Genomic DNA, 18,525 nt, shown 5'->3' on the forward strand with positions numbered 1-18,525 from the left:
AAGCCTCAATTCCAAATGTTCTAAATCTTAATGTCAACTAATATAATTTAATATTCTACTAGGCATCTTTCTCTAAGGTTGTTAGATCCACATAAAAATCAACTTTACATTCAATTAAAATCAATTGATGCCATAAATGTACATAAGGTTAAGTGGCTATTAGATGAAGCAGTAAAGAACTCTATATGTCTGACTTTTTGACCCTGAAGAAAATTATACTCTGAACATTCATGGCTAGGGAAATGATAGCCCTTACTCTTTCTCCTCTTTCCAAGAATTCATCTCTGAACTGTGTACTTCTCATGTAAAGGTTCTAGATTAAAAGAAGGCATAGACAAGTGAGAAAGAACAAAGATGAAAGTATGAAAATTTTGACAGGAGCAACAAGAGATTTTTTAATTTTTTTAACTAGGGTATAGCTTACAATAAAACACACAGTTTGTGAGCATTAGGTCCATGAGTTTAGTTAACTACATATATTCCCACAACCACCACCTCAAAAAACCTTTAGAACATTTCCATCATCCTTCCCTCAGAAGCAGTCTGCTATCACCTTTGGATGAGTTTCATCTGTTGTTGGATTTCATATAACTGACATTATACAGTATGTTTTATATGTGTGTGTCTAGCTTTTTTTCATTCAACATGTTTGTGAGATTTATACACTCAGAGAAACAACATAAAAGCAAGAAAGACTCTAGATAGAAGAAATAAATAATAAATGTGTGAAAATATCTGCAGAAAACAGGAAACTATATAATAAAGTAACAGGAAATCTGTACAAGATCCAGTAGGAAAGTAAAACAAAATAACAATATTTAAACAAAACCAACAGAACTTCAAAAAATTTTCTATGACTTCAATAACTGAATTTGCAAACTCAGTCTGCCAGCAAAGTAACACAACAGAAGAAAGACTTTGGAAGATGCATGGGAAAATGTCTACAGAACTAGAAAATGTACAATGCCTCTACAGAAATTATATGGAATGCATTATGAAGAAAGAAAAACAGAAAATACAGGGGAAAAAATGAGAGACCTAGACAACACAATGAGAAAGTCTAACAGACATTTCATAAGAGTCTCAGGAGGACAACAGGGAGAGAAGTGACCAGGAGCAACAAGTGAAGAAGTAACTGCTATGAATCTTCAAGAACTGATGAAAGACAGCAAACCACAAACTCAGGAGGAATACAGATCCCAAACAAAAGAACTAAAAACAAATCTATGGCCAAGGCATATCCTAATGAAAACTATAACCCATGAAAAAGACTTCAGAAAAAGAATGTGTAAAATCCCAGGGGAACAATTATAGTCATAAGTATTATTTTAAGAGAAAACAATGAGCTCAGCTCTTGAGAGGCAGGAGAGTAAAACAGTTAAAAGCACAGACACTAAAACTACACTGTTGTAAGTTTGAATCCTAAATCCACTACATACTAGCTGAGCGGCTTTGGCAAATTACTTAACTTTTTTGTACTTCTCAGCGTCCTCTTCTATTAGAGGGATAACACTTTATACTTCTCATTATACATATATGCATATGATTATTTTATTTGATACATATATACATTTATACAACTTAAAACAGTTCCTTCCACATAGTGAGTGGCTATAATATCTATAAATTCTTCACTTAACTATACAGAAGTACATAACCATAAAATGTAATGAAAGAAGCCCCTTATACAACCACCAGTGAAATTAAATACATAACTTATTCACTCACTAAAACTCCCAGATAAAAACAGAAACTCAGATCTAATTTAGGTGAGTCAGTTCAGCTTGATTCCAGTACTTTACTAGCAATAAAATTTTATTACACCACCATATAACAAAAATCTAACAGGCTGACATTTTCATTATTCATGAACAGCAGGTTATTAGGTAAGTGCAAACAACAACATATGAGGGTACAAGCTAAGGTCAGATTAACAAATTACCCAGAAACAAACTATCAATCTGAACTAGGATAAGATTAAATAAATGTGAAACTCTTTCTAAGAGATAGCAGAATGGAAAGTAGTCACTGAAATATGCTCTCTGAACACGACTGTTATCAAAATGCTCCTACTTGTACCAAAATACAGAAATCAGATGGCACTGAAGGTAGAGAGACATATAGCATTTTCAACTGATAACTTTTAAGGCAGGTTCTGAACAAAATTATGTTATACATTAAAAACAAACACAATATATACAAACAATAAAATATATAAGGAAATTTTATAAATTTTATATACATAAATATTTAATAAACTAAGTACCAAAATATGTGCCAATAGTTTATATGAAATGTCTTCTATCTCACCAATATAGTTCTGGATGAATTCAAGGCAAAGGTGATTCTATAAACTTCAAAATACCAGACATAGATCAAAAGAAATTGCCATTAAAAAAAAAAAAAAAACACTATTATTTATGTAGTGTTGATCACTGTGCCTTATAAAAAAGGGGCAAATCAGAGCAGAGGGAGACTGTCCAAGAAAAAAAAAGAAAAAATAACTAAGGGGATAGTGACATGGCACAAAGATAAACTAAAAAGAGTTGTAAGTACATGTGTGTATATATATAAGACTACATGATGGGATGCCTGGGTGGCTCGGCAGTTTAGCACCTGCCTTTGGCCCAACGCATGATCCTGGAGTCCTGGGATCGAGTCCCACGTCAGGTTCCCTGCATGGAGCCTGCTTGTCCCTCTGCCTGAGTCTCTGCCTCTCTCTCTCTGTGTGTCTCTCATGAATAAATAAAATCTTTAAAAACAAAAAGACTAAAATGATGACATACTAAATGTTTACTAAGGCATCAGAGGCCAGGAGGGTAAATAAGTCCCAAATCTGAGAATAAAAAGATCTAAGGGTCACCAAATTAATTCCTGGAACACACAAAGACAGGTGAGCCTAAAGCAGTGGCTCCTGCTTTGAAACAGTGGTTGATATGTCTTAGCATATCAGTTCAACAACATTCACAAGCTTCTGTGAGTAGAGCTGCTCACTATAGGCTGCTGTGGCAGTACACAGAATTATGGGTGTTGCCACATTCCTGTCCTTGTGTGCCACTCCCACTCCCAACATCACACAATGTCTAGATCCTAGACTGCTGGCCTTGAACATGGAAAAAGGAAGAATTCCAAAGAAGTGAAAGTCAGCAATGCCCTTTCAAACACTGTCCAATGCCTACATCCTGGGCCTCCCTATTGTGATTCATACAAACCAACCCTTGTTCTGATTTCATGCTCAGAAGGGAACCTTGTCATTTTAACTAGCTTTCTATGCAGATCGGCCTATAGAGACCAAACATGTCTATACTGATTTGGGCATTCTGAACATGTCATAGTAAAATACCTCATTTTAAATTAGAAAGTTAACTCTTCTAAATATTTATATCTCTGATAGCTTGACTGATTGTATGAACTGAATGATTACTATAAATCCACCTTTAATTGTCAGGGTCAATCTTAAGAGATGACCTACTAGATTTCCTATCCTAAAGCTAAAGAGCAAATCTTAAAACTAAGGTGAACTCATCTAGATAAAAGCCAGCCCCAAACTACACGCCAGTCAGCCAGTTTCTTCTGGTGGAGTCACAACCCTCTTGGGCATCTTTACTTCTCAGTGAAAGAAACAGCATTTGTTACAGTGAAGCTTGGTCTACAATCACAAAGACACTTCAAATTAAGTAGTACAGTTTTCTATCTCATCCCAAAAGTTTTTCTATTTCTCTCCACTGCCTCTTATTTTAATAGTCTCTCCTTATATATTAATGTCACATTACCCGAATAACAGTGGTTATTTTGGCAGAAGCAAGATTGACAATGGCTAGCAGACTGGAAAAACCAAACCATGATTAACCTCAGGGAAACCTGGCTGGCAAACCAGAGAGAAAAACTGTGCCTGAAGTAAGTTCAGTCTTATAAAAATTCCCAGATCCCAATTCCTCCAGATAAGAGCTGCCTTACAGATGTCATAGTTGGCACATTTAGGACTACAGAAATGTCCCATGGGAGTTTGCTTTCCCCGTTATCCTCCACTCACATCAATAATTTCTGAATCTCTGAAGGTCAAACCATATAAAAAAATATCAATAGAAGCAGAGATTTTTTGGAAGCTACCTGGAAATATATTTTCAAAGAATGCAATCCTGAAGACTAAGGACATTTATGTCCAAATGCTTGAATCATTAAGCTAACCATCAAAGACAAAACAGGAAATCAATTAAGGAAAAATAAGAAACACGAACTTACCAGTTTAATTGCCACATATTCATTTGTATATAAATTTTTCCCTTGAAAAAGAAAGAAAATATGTCAGAGTCTACCGAGAATTAATTTTTAAAGATATATTATGTAAAACTCTACTCTGGTTGGAAAAAAGAGCACAAAATACATTTAAATAAAGCAAAAGGGGGGGCACCTGGGTGGCTCAGTCCATTAGGGGTCATCCACTCTTGAGGGTCATGTAATCTAGCCCTGCCTCGGGCTCCTCTCTCAGCAAGCAGTGTCCTTGAGATTCTCCCTGGCCCTTACCCTCTGCCCACCTTCCCACGCATGTGCTCGTGCTTTCTCGCTCTGTCTCAAATAAACAAATCTTTAAATAAAGCAAAATTGTTTGCTTCCAACTATGCAGCAAAAACTTCAATGACAAAGAAATCTCAAATCTTCAACTCAATGACGTATTTAGCATTTCACCTGGATTCAGAGTAGAAAATAATACTAATAAATATGTTAGCCCACTTACAAAAATGGAAAGATTCTTACTTTGCTGGAATATTGCACACAATACACAAAGTAAAACTACAGTCAAAGACTGATTAAAATAAATTTCAAAATCAGAACCCCTACATTAAAAACTGGAATACAATGTGAAAATAAAAAACAAAACAAAAAAAAGTGAAAATAAAAAAAATGTGAAAATTTTAAAAAAAAACTGGAATACAAATTCTTTTCCCAATCACCACCTCATTTTAAATTCTTCATTATTATGGGATGTATTCTCATTTGAGCTCATATGTAATCTAATAAGTATACTAAACACATAGAAAATATCTGGACTATATTAAAAATGAAATAAACTAAGAAACATATTATTCTATAACTGGCTCTAACTAGAGGGGGAAAATGGTTATTAGCAACTTACCTTATAACCAAATTAAATTCTGAATATTTTTAAATGTAGATATAAACCAAAAAACAAGAAAAAATATCACCCAATTTATAGACTTTTCTGAGCATTTAAAACCAGTGTAAAGGGACACCTGCGTGGCTCAGAGGTTGAGCATCTGCTTTTGGCTCAGGGCATGATCCCAGGTCTGGGGATCAAGTCCCACATCAGGCTCCCTATGAGGAACCTGCTTTTCCCTCTATGTCTCTGCCTCTCTGTGTGTGTCTCTCATGAATAAATAAATAAAATCTTAAAAAAAAAAAAAAGGTGGAAAAAGATTTTACATAGAGTAGACAGCACAAAATGTGTTAAACCTCTGTATGCTGAAAAAGTTTACCATATACAAAGAACAGGTGAATAACAAATCAAAATAAAGATTTAACAGCTTTACTATGTAAAGAAGTCAAATGAACTACAGTAATCTTTGGCATTGAAAACTGAAAATAACGTAGAAAAATCCAAAGGGGCAGCATCAGTATCCCAAATTACACAGTATAGAAAATTTTGGAAGTAATAAGTATATGAAGACAATTTGATATATAAATTAATGTATTTCTTCACAAGTACAGTAAAAAGAATAAAACACAGAATGTGATTTCTGAATTTCCAGCATTTTTTCAATAAGCATGTATAATTTTTATGAGAAAAATAGAAAAATGATAGCATATTTTTTAAATTGTGATAGTAACTGGCCCCACTCACATCGGCTGAACACAGAATAGGCAATCATCTACTTTCACACATGTAATTTTCTACCATATACCCCTAACTTCCTTTTCTAAAGCAGCTAAAGGAATGGCAGTAAACCTTTTAAGTAAAATTTCAGTCTCACATATGCACACCGTATTTGTTCATACAGATACTGTAACACTCTTCTGAATTTTGTCCTTATTTTATAAAAATGAATAGGAAAAAAACAAGCATTCATACTAATGCTAAATAGCATAGGGCTCATTACCCATGATATGAGCACAGGGATGGAAATCAATAGGAGTGCCCAATATTTCTTATTGTGAAGAAATACATTAATTTATATATCATGAACATTAATCATGAACATTAAGCTATATTCAGGTACTCACTGATCCCATAAATATATAAAAAGAAAAAATCATACCAGGAAACATATCATATTCTTAGTCAATTAGTTCAACATTTAGATGTGCCTTCATGTATACTTTTGAGAATACATTATATATGAAATTGTAGGCTTCCTCGAGCAGGCACAGAGTGAATCAACGTTACAGTGAGGAACTTCATCTTGAGGAACTAGTATCTCACAAAGGAATAATTCTGTTTTGAGTTCAAAGACAGAATTTTTATTTCCTCAGGACGCCTGGGTGGCTCAGTGGTTGAGCATCTGCCTTCGGCTCAGGGTATGATCCTGGAGTCCTGTGATCGAGTCCCACATCAGGCTCCCAGCATGGAGCCTGCTTCTACCCTCTGCCTGTGTCTCTGCCTCTCTCTCTCTCTGTGTCGCTCATGAATAAATAAGTAAAATCTTTCAAAAAAAAAAAAAAAAGACTTTGTATTTCCTCAAGACATTATTATCCTTTCACAACTACTATGCATATGATGTTTAGTCACAGGTATCCAAGGAAAAATATCCACAGGACAAGAGATGAAGTTAAATACAGAGTCCACAGAACCAAAATATACCAAATTCTTCTATAAGTACTATTTTTACTGGCATTTATAGGATCAAATGTCTACTTTTAGGTCAGAGAAGAAAGCACTAAATCCTTAAAGCATCCTCTTTTTTTTTTTGAACATTAAATATTTTGCTGAACTCAGGATTATATTTTTAAACATGAACAATGATGAAACAATATTACCAATGCATTTACGTCACCTAGCATACCTAACACACTTGGCTTTTAATCAAAGTTTGTTTTATGTATGAACAAACAAACAATGTGTAAAGCAGGTCTTTGTGCGTATAATGTGAATGAGAAGGAGGGAGTGTATGTGTAAAGTGAATCCAGTTATGACAAGGCTCCAAGTAGAATGGTTCCAATTAACCGACGTTTTAATCCAATTTCAAAGGATATTTCTGGCAGAGCTTTGTGCTACACTGAACTTGAAAAGATGGTGTTACCAATTTGGGGAATTGGGGTGGTAATTATTATAGAAAACTATGTTCTACAGAAACTATATATGTGTTTACAGCAGGAACTACTGGTTACCCACCAATAACCAAGCCCTCCATTCTACAATAAAAGAATGACTCAGTATTAAAATGGCTGTCCAACTGCAGACTACATTTCCAGCCTCTCTTTCAGCTTGGTGTGGCCATGTGATTAAGTTTCAGGTAGGAGTGGACATAAGGTTTGCCACTCCTCACTTCCAAATGAATGTGTGCTGTCCTGGCCCTTTTTCTTCTTGCTAGCTGGCTGGCTAGCTAGGAGATAACAGCCAGACCAGCAGTCACCTTACACACAAAGACTGAGGATGCAGAGGTACCTCGACAGCCCTGAGTATGCCCCCTCTGGTTTGTATTATGTGGGAAAAAAAAAAAAAAAACACAAAAATTATTTTGCTTAATACCACCATATTCTAGGATCTCTTTTTTAGAACATCACAATCCGTTCCTTATTATTACATTTTTCAGTTAAGTTCCATAACATGCTTCAGTTAGTAGCAGTAGAAAATCAATAAGCATAAAAATGATGAATGCACTCAAATCTGTATATTTGATATATATCATAAGGCCTGCAGAATTGTCAAACAATTCTTAAATAAAACCAATCAAACAAGGATTATGAACTACATAGAAGAAAAGAAACAAAAATATGAGCAGATACTGAAATTCCTGTGGTATACGTAATTATATCAAAAGTTACAATAACTTTTTTCAGGTACAGTGTCTCATAAAGCTATATATAACACCCTTGTTTTATGTTCTTTTAAGAGAGAGTCACTCAGGTGTAGCCCCAAGAGGGGACACAGAAGAAGCTCAGGAAAACAAAGTTTATTATGCTCACAGGTCCTAGACAAGGGAGTCACAGGAGAAGTATGATTGGTTCAAGTGGTGGGAGACAGAAACAAAGGAAAGGGAGCTTAGGCCAGCCTTTATTGGCATTTCTACAGAAAGCCAAGGCAAGGCAGGACAAACAGTTCAGGATTAACTAGTTGGATTAATTCTCATGGCAAATAATTCCAGGGTCTTTGGACTATATGGTCTCTCTTGTCTTGTACCTACCCATGGGATGATTAACAAAGAAGATTGTCTCTTAGAATACACAGGCCAGACAGAGGAGATAAGGCTCGGGACTGGATACTCTGCAGATCAAAGGCATGCTCCCAACTGAGTCCTTTGCTATGTCTAAGATTAGCTAGCCCCAGCAGGAGTAGTCTCTCCCCAGTCAGAAAGATTTTTTTTAAGATGTCAAAACATAATAGAAGAAAAACAAAAAATACATATATAATAAAACACTATATTTTAGCTAGCTATGTTCTCATTCAGTACCTATTAATATTTCTAGGAGTTTAGGTTAACTGTCTAAGCTAGAAAGAGATCTACAAATATGAAGAAGGCAAGCCTCACCACCAATACGTATAAAGATAAAATAAAACCGAAAATACATTAAATTGATCATTTTATAATAAAAAACAAGTAAAAATTTACTATCAATTATTTAAATGTAATTTAGATTATTTACAATGTTTATTTTCTTTTACTCTCAAGGCAATTGGACAGTTTTATGTCCAACCTTTTTTTTCTTAATAATTACCTGTAAGAGCAATTTCAACAGTGCATAATACTGTCTCCTCCTGGGGCATTTGAAAATTGCAGGGGAAAGAATTTGGGGCTGCATGCAGAGGTGTAACTTTCATTTAGTGCCCAAGAAGACAGAAGTTCTAAACATGAAGTATTTGGAACAGTCCTCTGCAAAAAAACTGTCCAGCCCAAAATGCCGATAGCATCTTTGTTGAAAGTTACTTACCTATAACATGTATAGCTTGTATTTTTTCTCACCTAATACTAATCACCAAAATTTTAGGGCCAGAAATCAAATATTCAAGAGGAGTAAAATGTTTTAAAGCAAGCACTTTTAGAATCCAAACCAGCTTTTAACATTAGTATGTTTATCCAGGTACATAAAGAATGATGCTCTGAACAACTTTTTTATATAGAGAAATTATCTGGGGCCTTTTAAAAAAGGAGTAAAATGCTACTTTCTTTAGTATCCTATCAATAAAAAGGAATAAAATGATTAAATTATCTATATAAGTATAGATGTTATTATATTATACATATAAAACACAAATACACAGAGTATAGATCATACATTTAAATAAATAAATATATACAAGTATATAATAACCATAGATGGATTAGATACAGATACACAACCAGGTAGATGACAGATAGATGGATGAATGGGCTAATAAAATCATCTTGTTCCTATTCCTGATTATTCACAGACTGGAAAAGAAAGGGACATTTTACTGCTTTTTCACTATATATAGCATATACAGTTTGAGTATATGGTACACATAGTTTCTCATATTGCCCCAGTAAAAGGGTCAGCTAGATTTGTTTTGTGTGTATACACACACACACACAGTGAGACATACATACACACACATAAGTGTGTGTATAAATATATATGTGTGTACTTATTTTGAAATAAATTATATGAAACTTTTAAATAAAATTGGCCAATGTACTGTATAGTACTGTAGTCATATCCACAAAGATAGGAAGAATACAAATACATATATATGAAATGTTATATACTTGTGAGTTCACTTACATATATAAATTTAAATAAATATACATACAACATGCCATTGTTTTCATTCTAAAATACAACAAATATCTTGATACCATCTTTTAAGGGAGGAGAACAATCATTGTCTTCCTAAAACATGCAGGTACAGTGCCGGTCCTTTTACATTATCATCTAAATTTCATCTTCACAGTAAACTACGAAGCAGAAAAAATTCCATTTTAAAGTTGAGGAATGTGAGGCCTCAAGTGGTTACATGACTTATATTTTCCATAATAGCAGGGACAAGTTTTATATTTTTCCAGTATTTTCAGTGCCTAATCAAGCCTCCCACATGGCAGATATGCAATGCATTTTGACTGGATGGTTGAAGTGTGCTCAGAGTTATACAAGTAAATAATCTTGTTTTTTCTAATTCCTATATCTGAAACAGTTTAAGAATTTCAAAATATCTAACTCAATATCCTTCAGAAAATAAACTATAAAAAACATTCACCCTTTCAAATATGTGAGTCCCTACTGAAATGCAAGAGTTGCTGGAAACATCAATCATAGCTCTTTACAAAGTATGTCATTGCCTTTTATTGGCTTGCTTCATGCAAAGATTTAATGCACGTTAACAAAACAAATAGTATTAAAATGAAGGATTAACTACAAATTAGAGTGTTTTACAAGATGAAAAGAAGTAATTGAGTAGATAAACATACAAATGGATTTTTCCTACTAAATAGTAGTAGTGCAGTTGTATCTAAGGAAAATTGTAAAGCTAGTTTTTCCTTTTTAGTTCACAAGTTTCCATTCTTGGTAGTCCATTGACCAGCCCTCAAGGAACCTCAGTACTGATGCTCATATAACCATGCTATCCTCTTCTTATCTCTTCACTCAGAAAGCCACATCTGTACAGTACTAACATTAGTTAAAAGTCTAGATGCTAGAGGCTCCTCTCAGAGTCTTGTCATTAAACTGCTGTGTGACATCTGGCAGGTAACTGTCCCTCACTGAGGTTCAATTGCCTTAAATGTAGAGTTAGACTTAATTGAATCAGTTTACCAAAACTGCCTGATTTAAAACAAACTGAATCAGTTTGTTTTAGGACACTAAAACACTTTGTGTCCTTTCTTAAGAATATAGATTTCTTGGGGCACCTGAAAGCTCAGTGAATTAAGTATCCAATTCTGATTTCAGCTTAGGTCATGATTTCATGATCATGTGACAGAAACCTGCCTAGGGCTCCATGCTGGACATGGAGCCTGCTTAAGATTCTCTCTCACGCCCTCTCCCCCCTCTGCCCCTACCCTCCACCCCTACTACCTGCTCTCTAAAAAAAGAAACAAAACAAAAAATAATAATATATATCAGCCTCACCCCAAATGTACTTGGGGGGGTGATGGTATTACAATGTAAATTTCACTGAATTTTTTTTTTTGTATTGAGAAAAAAGCGGGGAGGGGCAGTTGGAAAGGGAGAGGGAATCTTAGCTTAAGCAGAGCACTGAGTTCAATGCTGGGGCTCAATCTCACAACTCTGAGATCAGGACCTGAATAGAAACCAAGAGTTGGATGCTTAACTGACTGCACCATCCAGGTGCCCCAATTCTTCTGATTTTTATGCAGTTTCAGTATATTACCTTAACTTTAAGCCATACATACCCTCCTAAAGTGATCAGTTACTACATGTTTTCAAATTGGAAAAAAGTAGCATAAATATCATTCTTAAATAGCACCCTGAAAATGGCTCCTTAAAGGTGCTTTTTTTTTCAGCTTTTTAGAGACTTTTTATTTTACTTTCTTTTTCCTCATATTACATATGGGTGATCTCAAGTAAACAGACACTCATTTCCTTACAAATGAAAATACAAATACGAAAGAAAGTTCCAACATTTATATTCTTTAAAATTACCACAATTAAATAACTAAACAATAACAATATCATTTTCATTAGAAAGTACTTTCAGTTTAAAAAGAAATGCTTCCAACATAATGGAATAAACAAAATAGTCTTACCTAATCGTAATTCTCCAAAATTGCCACATCCAATTTTTTTTCCAACTCTAAAGTTAGGTCCAACCATTAAAACTCCAGAAGATGAAGATCCAGTTCCTCGAGTGTTATGTCCCGACCGACCACTAGGTCGTGCCATTCTATCATCTGATTTGTCCTTGTCTTTCTTTTTATTATCCATATCAAGTTTGCGGTACTCCACTTTGAATTCTTTAATCAAGACAAGCACAATGAAATAGGGTATTGTGAGAATAGGTACATCACTATGTTAACTGTACCAGGTGGGTAATTGTTAACATTCAAATTGCAGTAGGTAGTCAGTTAACTGGTGCCTGTTCATCCCATTCGTAAAATTTTTTCTCAGTTGTCTTTTCAGCAAAACATGTCTTCGAAGTTATCTTTTCAATGATGTAAGCTGATATGGATAGAGAGCTAGAACATTAAGAAAAAAAAATAGTCAATTTAAAGAATTAAAAAAACATTTTTGGGAAATTAATAACATAAATGCAAGCAACGAATTACTGCTATTTGTTAATTCCCACTGAAATCAAACCACAGTAGACTTAAGCTAACCATTACTCTCTTTCCTATACTTTAATACCAAAGAGATCACAAAAACAAAGTAAATTTATTAAAAATTAAAAATATAATAGAAATGTACTATTTTATAAGCCAAAATACATTCACTAACCCAGACCTTACAATTTAAAATCTTTTCAGTTTACCAGTAAGTCAATATATGATTTTTCACTTAAAAGCAGAAAAGAGAATACATTTTGCAAATTAATAAAATATTTGAATAAAAATGTCTTCCACATGTCTACACACGCATACATACAAATTTTCAAAGTCTTTTCAAATATACAATCTCATTTGAACTTCATTCATTCAAATATTTATTGCCAAATAATTCAAACATTATTATTTTTAACTATAGATGGGAATGGACTTCAGAAGTGGTAATACAAAGAACTTTCTTGTCACCCAACATGGGAAACAGTTAATTCTTATATAACTCTGAACTAGACCTTAAAAAAATAAAATAAAAATAACTTCACAAGATTAAGAAATAATGGTAGGCATCAACCTAATAAGGTGGAGAAGGCTGGTTTTCAAATTTTCTAATATATACATGAAAACACTAAAGCTCAAAAAAAGGCTTTTGGAGGAGTCTTCCCCATTCATGTTCTCGTAGGAATTTCACCCAACTCATATACCTCAATTCTGCAAGCTTAAGCAATCCTCCTACTTTTGTTTGAACAATTTGAATGGATTCCTATTCTTTGCAATTAAAGCAGTGACTTCAAAACATAATCACTAGTAAGGAAACCAGGATCAGTTTCAAGGACTTCTTTTCCTATTTCTGAAACTGATCATATAATGCAATCATAACAAGGGTTGAAAGAAATAGTATTTTCTGATTAATTTCCGGCAATCCCCCAAATAGGCAATTAGTTCTAACACCCAATGTGTTCACAAGGTTTCTTATTATATCTGCCATATTCATATTTTGCAGATAAAACTGTAAGCCTCTGTTTGGTATTTGTAAAACTGAATGAGTTCTACATATACTGTTTATTCTGTTTCCAAATATAATACAGTAACTGATAGTAAACTTCCCATCCTGCTATAAGTAACTATAAAAATGGATAAAGCTTATAAAGCATCTGTTTTCAGGTATTGAGTAACAGGCACTGCAGTCTGTGATCTTTGAGAAAAAGCAAACACAAAAGGTAAATCCCACTTTTACCCAAGCTCTTAAGGGAGTGATAATTTTCTGACTACAGTACAGGGAGGTGAAAAAAAAGGTAGTACACAGTGATCACAAATCAGTCACTATTGAAACAAGTGAAATTTCAGGATGTGGTACACAAGGTGAAGCAGTGGGTCAGTGCTGGGGGTAGGTGGTGGTAGGCAGAAAGCTAGACTACATGCATGGGTAGCAATATTCTGAAATATCTAGTAGACAACGGCTACTATGGGGTTAAATGAATAATAAACATTACAAACACTTCACAGTGCTGGGAGAGGTTTAAGTTCATATGTAGTCGTGGTGGAGGAACCTCATTAATATCCCAGGAATTCAGCTGAGACATCACAAAGACCAGGTCAAAAGAGTAAGGACCATAATCTGGTGTAAATACCCTACACTGGCTCAACTAAAGCCTAAAACCAAGCCTAGATAGGATTAAGAATATCATCAATTAAATTAACCCCATTCCATAACAAAACTCAACATACTTAAAAAGACAAAAGACCGAAGCACTTAACAATGTTGAATTTAGGGGATCCCTGGGTGGCGCAGTGGTTTGGCACCTGCCTTTGGCCCAGGGCACGATCCTGGAGACCCGGGATCGAATCCCACGTTGGGCTCCCGGTGCAGGGAGCCTGCTTCTCCATCTGCCTGTGTCCCTGTCTCTGTCTCTGTCTCTCTCTCTCTCTCTCTCTCTCTGTGACTATCATAAATAAATAAAAATTAAAAAAAGAACAATGTTGAATTTATAATGTCTAGCATACAATTAAAAATTATCAGACATACAAAATAAGCAGAAATGAGACCCACAGCCAGGAAACCATGCTGTCAAAGGAAACAGACTCCAAGAAAGAAACAGGACTTTAAAACTACTAAATACCTGTTAAAAATCTATTAAAATGAAAAAATAGAACAGGGCAGAAAAAAATGTTTTGAATAAATAATGGTTCAAACTATCCCAAAGTCAGTGGAAAATATTAACCTACAAATTGAGGAAATGTGAAATTTAAAAAAAAAAAAAAAGGATACTGAAAATTAGAGATGTACGGATATTAATTTCCTTAAAAGATAAATTACTGTTTAAAGCACAAATAAGGGGATCCCTGGTGGCTTAGTGGTTTAGCGCCTGCCTTCAGCCCAGGGTGTGATCCTGGAGTCCCGGGATCGAGTCCCACATCGGGCTCCCTGCATGGAGCCTGCTTCTCCCTCTACCTGTGTCTCTGCCTCTCTCTCTCTGTCTCTTTGTCTCTCTCTCTCATTGATAAATATATAAAATCTTAAAAAAAAAATTAAAGCACAAATAATTGTTTAGTGTCATTTATAATTAAAATGGAAGTAAAATATATGACAACACAAATGGGGGTTAGTATATGGAATTACAGTATTTTAAGATTGTTGTATTTGTGAGCAATGATGTGATTCAATATGAAATGGCCAATAACAAGCAAAGATATATAGATTAACACTTAAGCCAAATACAAAAAAAATTAACTGCAATAGGAATAACTAAACAGTGAAGACAAAATATAAAAATAATAAACATTTGATTTGAACAAAAGAGAAAGAAGACATGAGACAAAAAAAAAAAAAAAACACACACAGCAAGACACTATACTCCAAAATACATACAGGACTTTGAAAATGGACCATAATCTCAAAAGGGAAAAACTGTCAGACTATATTAAAAAGCAACATCCAGCTATATTAATCTGTAAAAACTATTTCAAATACAAAGACACAAAGAGACTAAAAGACACAAAGATGTACTATGCAAACTGATGTGTAAGAAAGCATGAGAAGCTATAATACTATCATACAAAGTAAACAGCAAAACAAAAGAAAGCTCCAAAGATATAGAGGTCCATTTCATAATGCCAGAAATATCAATTAAGCTGAAAGATATAAAAATCATAAATATGAACGAGCAAAATAAGAAACTGAAAAAAAAAAAAAAACAAAAATTAACAAAACTAAGAAAACCAAAGAGAAAAAAAGACCATCAAAGTTGAAAATGTTAACAATGGGTGGCTCAGTCAGTTGAGCAATCAACTCTGGATTTTGGCTCAGGTCATGATCTCAAGACATGAAAACAAGACCCACAACTGCAGGCTCCACACACAGCAGGAAGTCTGCTTGAGATTCTCTCACTCTCCCTCTTTTCCTTTTCTCCTCCCCACACTTACATACATACTCTCTCTAAAATAAATAAATAGGGAAGCCTGGGTGGCTCAGTGATTGAGCGTCTGCCTTCAGCTCAGGGCATGATCTGGTCTGAAGACTGAATCCGGCATTGGGTTCCCTGTGAAAAGCCTGCTTTTCCCTCTGTCTATATTCTCTGCCTCTCTCTGTGTCTCCATGAATAAAAAAAATAAAATATAAAATAATTCTTTAAGAAAATTAAAAAGGAGGCAAAAATATCAGGATGTATATTGATGCAGTAGATCTAAATCAGCTACTCTGCACCTAACTGACATTTATAAAATACAACATCCAAAAACTACAGAATAATAATATTTCCTTTAAATGTTCACCAAGAAAGATCATCATATGATGTATCATTATTTAAGTCTTATATAACTGAAATTTACAGAGCACATTATCTGATCACAAGCAAATTAATAAAGGATCAAAAACCATATGATATCCAGAAAATCCCCAAACATCTGAAAATTAAATAAACTTTTAAATAATTCATGAGTTGAAAATAAGTCACATGAGAAATTGGGAAAAAACTCTAACAATATAATAATGAAACATTTGTAAGATGATTCTAGGTCAACACTTAGAACAAAATCAGTTTTAAATGTCTAGATTAGAAAACGTTTTAAGGCAATAACCTAGGTTTTCTTCTTAAAAAGCTAGAAAAGAACGAATTAGACATAACTTGAAGAAGTACTTTAATAGAGCTATTGTTAATATCCCATGGACTTATATGAAAATATAGTCTTAAGGGGGATTCCTGGGTGGCTCAGCGCTTTAGCACCTGCCTCCGGCCCAGGGCGTGATCCTGGAGTCCCGGGATCGAGTCCCACATCGGGCTCCCTGCATGGAGCCTGCTTCTCCCTCTGCCTGTGTCTCTTGCCTTTCTCTCCCTGTGTCTCTCATGAATGAATAAATAAAATCTTTAAATATATATATATATATATATATATAGTCTTAATGAATGAAAACAGGAGTTCTCAGCAGATAAATGCCAAAATATCATTTTAAAAAATGAAAACTCTAGAATAAAAAGACTCATATCTGAAATGAAAAGCTTCACTAGATACACTTAAAAACAGACTAAATAAAGCAGAATACAGTGTCAATGAACCTGAAAGGAGATCCAAAGAAATATCCCGGAAGCAAAATCAATGAAGTAGAAAATTTACAATAAAGAAAGAAAATAAAGCCAAAATATTCATTCTCTGAAAGTGGTCAATAGAACAGACAACTCCTAGCAAAAATGGCCAAAAATAAAAGAAAAAATATGCAAAGAGATAATAACAATATTGAAAGGGACATCACTGAAGATCTTACAAATTTTAAAAAGATTAAGGACAATTATGAGTAACTTTATGCCAATAATTTGTGAACCCAGATGAAATGGACAAATTTCTTGGGGCACCTGGGTGGCTTGTCAGTTAAGCAACCAACTCTTGATTTCAGTTCAGGTCATGATCTTGGGGTCATGAGATCCAGTCCCCCCACTGGGTTCCACACTCAGCATGGAGTCTGCTTGTCCTTCTACCTGCCCCCACAACTTATGTTCTCTTTCTAAAATAATTAATTAAATCTGTTTTTTTTTAATGGACAAATTTCTTGAAAAATCCAACATAGGGTTATAAAATGAAACAGAAAATAGCAATTTAAAAAAAAATCTCTCAGATACTTGTATGAAAGAAGTCAAAGTACATATTACGTGGTTCTAGTTTCATGAAGTTCTACAATCAGAAATAACAAGCTGTGGCGATAGAAATCACATCAGCATTACCTAAGGTGTTGGGAAATTTGAGTGAAAAGTAGCATGAGGAAACTTTATAGGGGGAAGGAAATGTTCTACATCTTAACCAGGAAAGGATTACACAGATGCATAAATTTGTCCAAACTCATAAAATAATACTTAAAACCTGTGCATTGTATTAAAAACACCACGGACACTTCAAAAAGGGACTTTTAGAAATAACCCACATCCAAAAAAATGAATGTCCTTTCTGAAAGACCATGTTTTTTTTCCCTCCTGTAACATTATCATAAAAGTCACCTGAAAAATGCTACTTTTCTTCAAGTTAATGAGTATATCTGTACTCTACTTTAGAAGCTTTCTTTAAAGGGTCTTTCCACATTTCGATTACTTCTATTCTGGAAGTAACTTTCCTTGTGCAATTTTTCATGTTACGTTCAATATGTAGATTTTTCTTCATATTTAATGAAATGCCCAAAACACACTCTACACGTAATAAGAAATCAAATAATAAAGCAAAAACACTCCCTTGGGATACCCACACCCCTTCCTCCATCCCATCTGCTCATGCAGAAGTAATAACCATTACTTTCAGTTTGGTGTGTATGCTCTAGACCTTTTTTGTAATGTATGCACATACTTATACACAGCAATATTTATAGGTTTGCTTGCTTGCTTTACAGAAGTCCTGATAAAGCCTCTGAAAAACCAACAGCATCTCGCAAAAGAAACACCTTTTGAAAGCGTTTCATATATTAAAGGACTTCTGCCCGTTCATCTTCATACCCGTCTACCCAACGTGAACTGTAAAGGAGCAAGGGCTAGCATAAGGAAAGGGGGGAGCAAAAGTGTGAGACAACACCAAATCCCTTTCCGAAAGTTCCAGAGGCAAGAGCCCAGCCTGAAAGTGGGAGGTAGGGAGACAGTGGTTAAAA

At 34.5% G+C, this 18,525-nt stretch overlaps 1 protein-coding gene across 30 annotated transcripts in view; it reads right to left on the reverse strand.

The window, feature by feature from the left end:
• The window catches only part of CSNK1G3 (casein kinase 1 gamma 3), a 109,272-nt gene that overhangs the window by 61,751 nt on the left and 28,996 nt on the right, over positions 1-18,525 (reverse strand). For 29 of the 30 annotated variants that reach the window (XM_072728696.1, XM_072728699.1, XM_072728700.1 and 26 more), the window contains exons 2-3: positions 11,898-12,326; positions 4,243-4,283 (exon numbers count right to left, since the gene is read on the reverse strand). In XM_072728696.1, the coding sequence (XP_072584797.1) occupies positions 4,243-4,283; positions 11,898-12,075 (219 nt within the window). In that variant the 5' untranslated portion in view covers positions 12,076-12,326. Of the gene's footprint in view, positions 1-4,242; positions 4,284-11,897; positions 12,327-14,135; positions 14,351-18,525 lie in introns of those variants that run through there. The other variant, XM_072728698.1, reaches the window with a different exon arrangement.

Source organism: Vulpes vulpes, chromosome 12 (genome assembly GCF_048418805.1).
Source record: "Vulpes vulpes isolate BD-2025 chromosome 12, VulVul3, whole genome shotgun sequence".
Classification (NCBI taxonomy): domain Eukaryota; kingdom Metazoa; phylum Chordata; class Mammalia; order Carnivora; family Canidae; genus Vulpes; species Vulpes vulpes.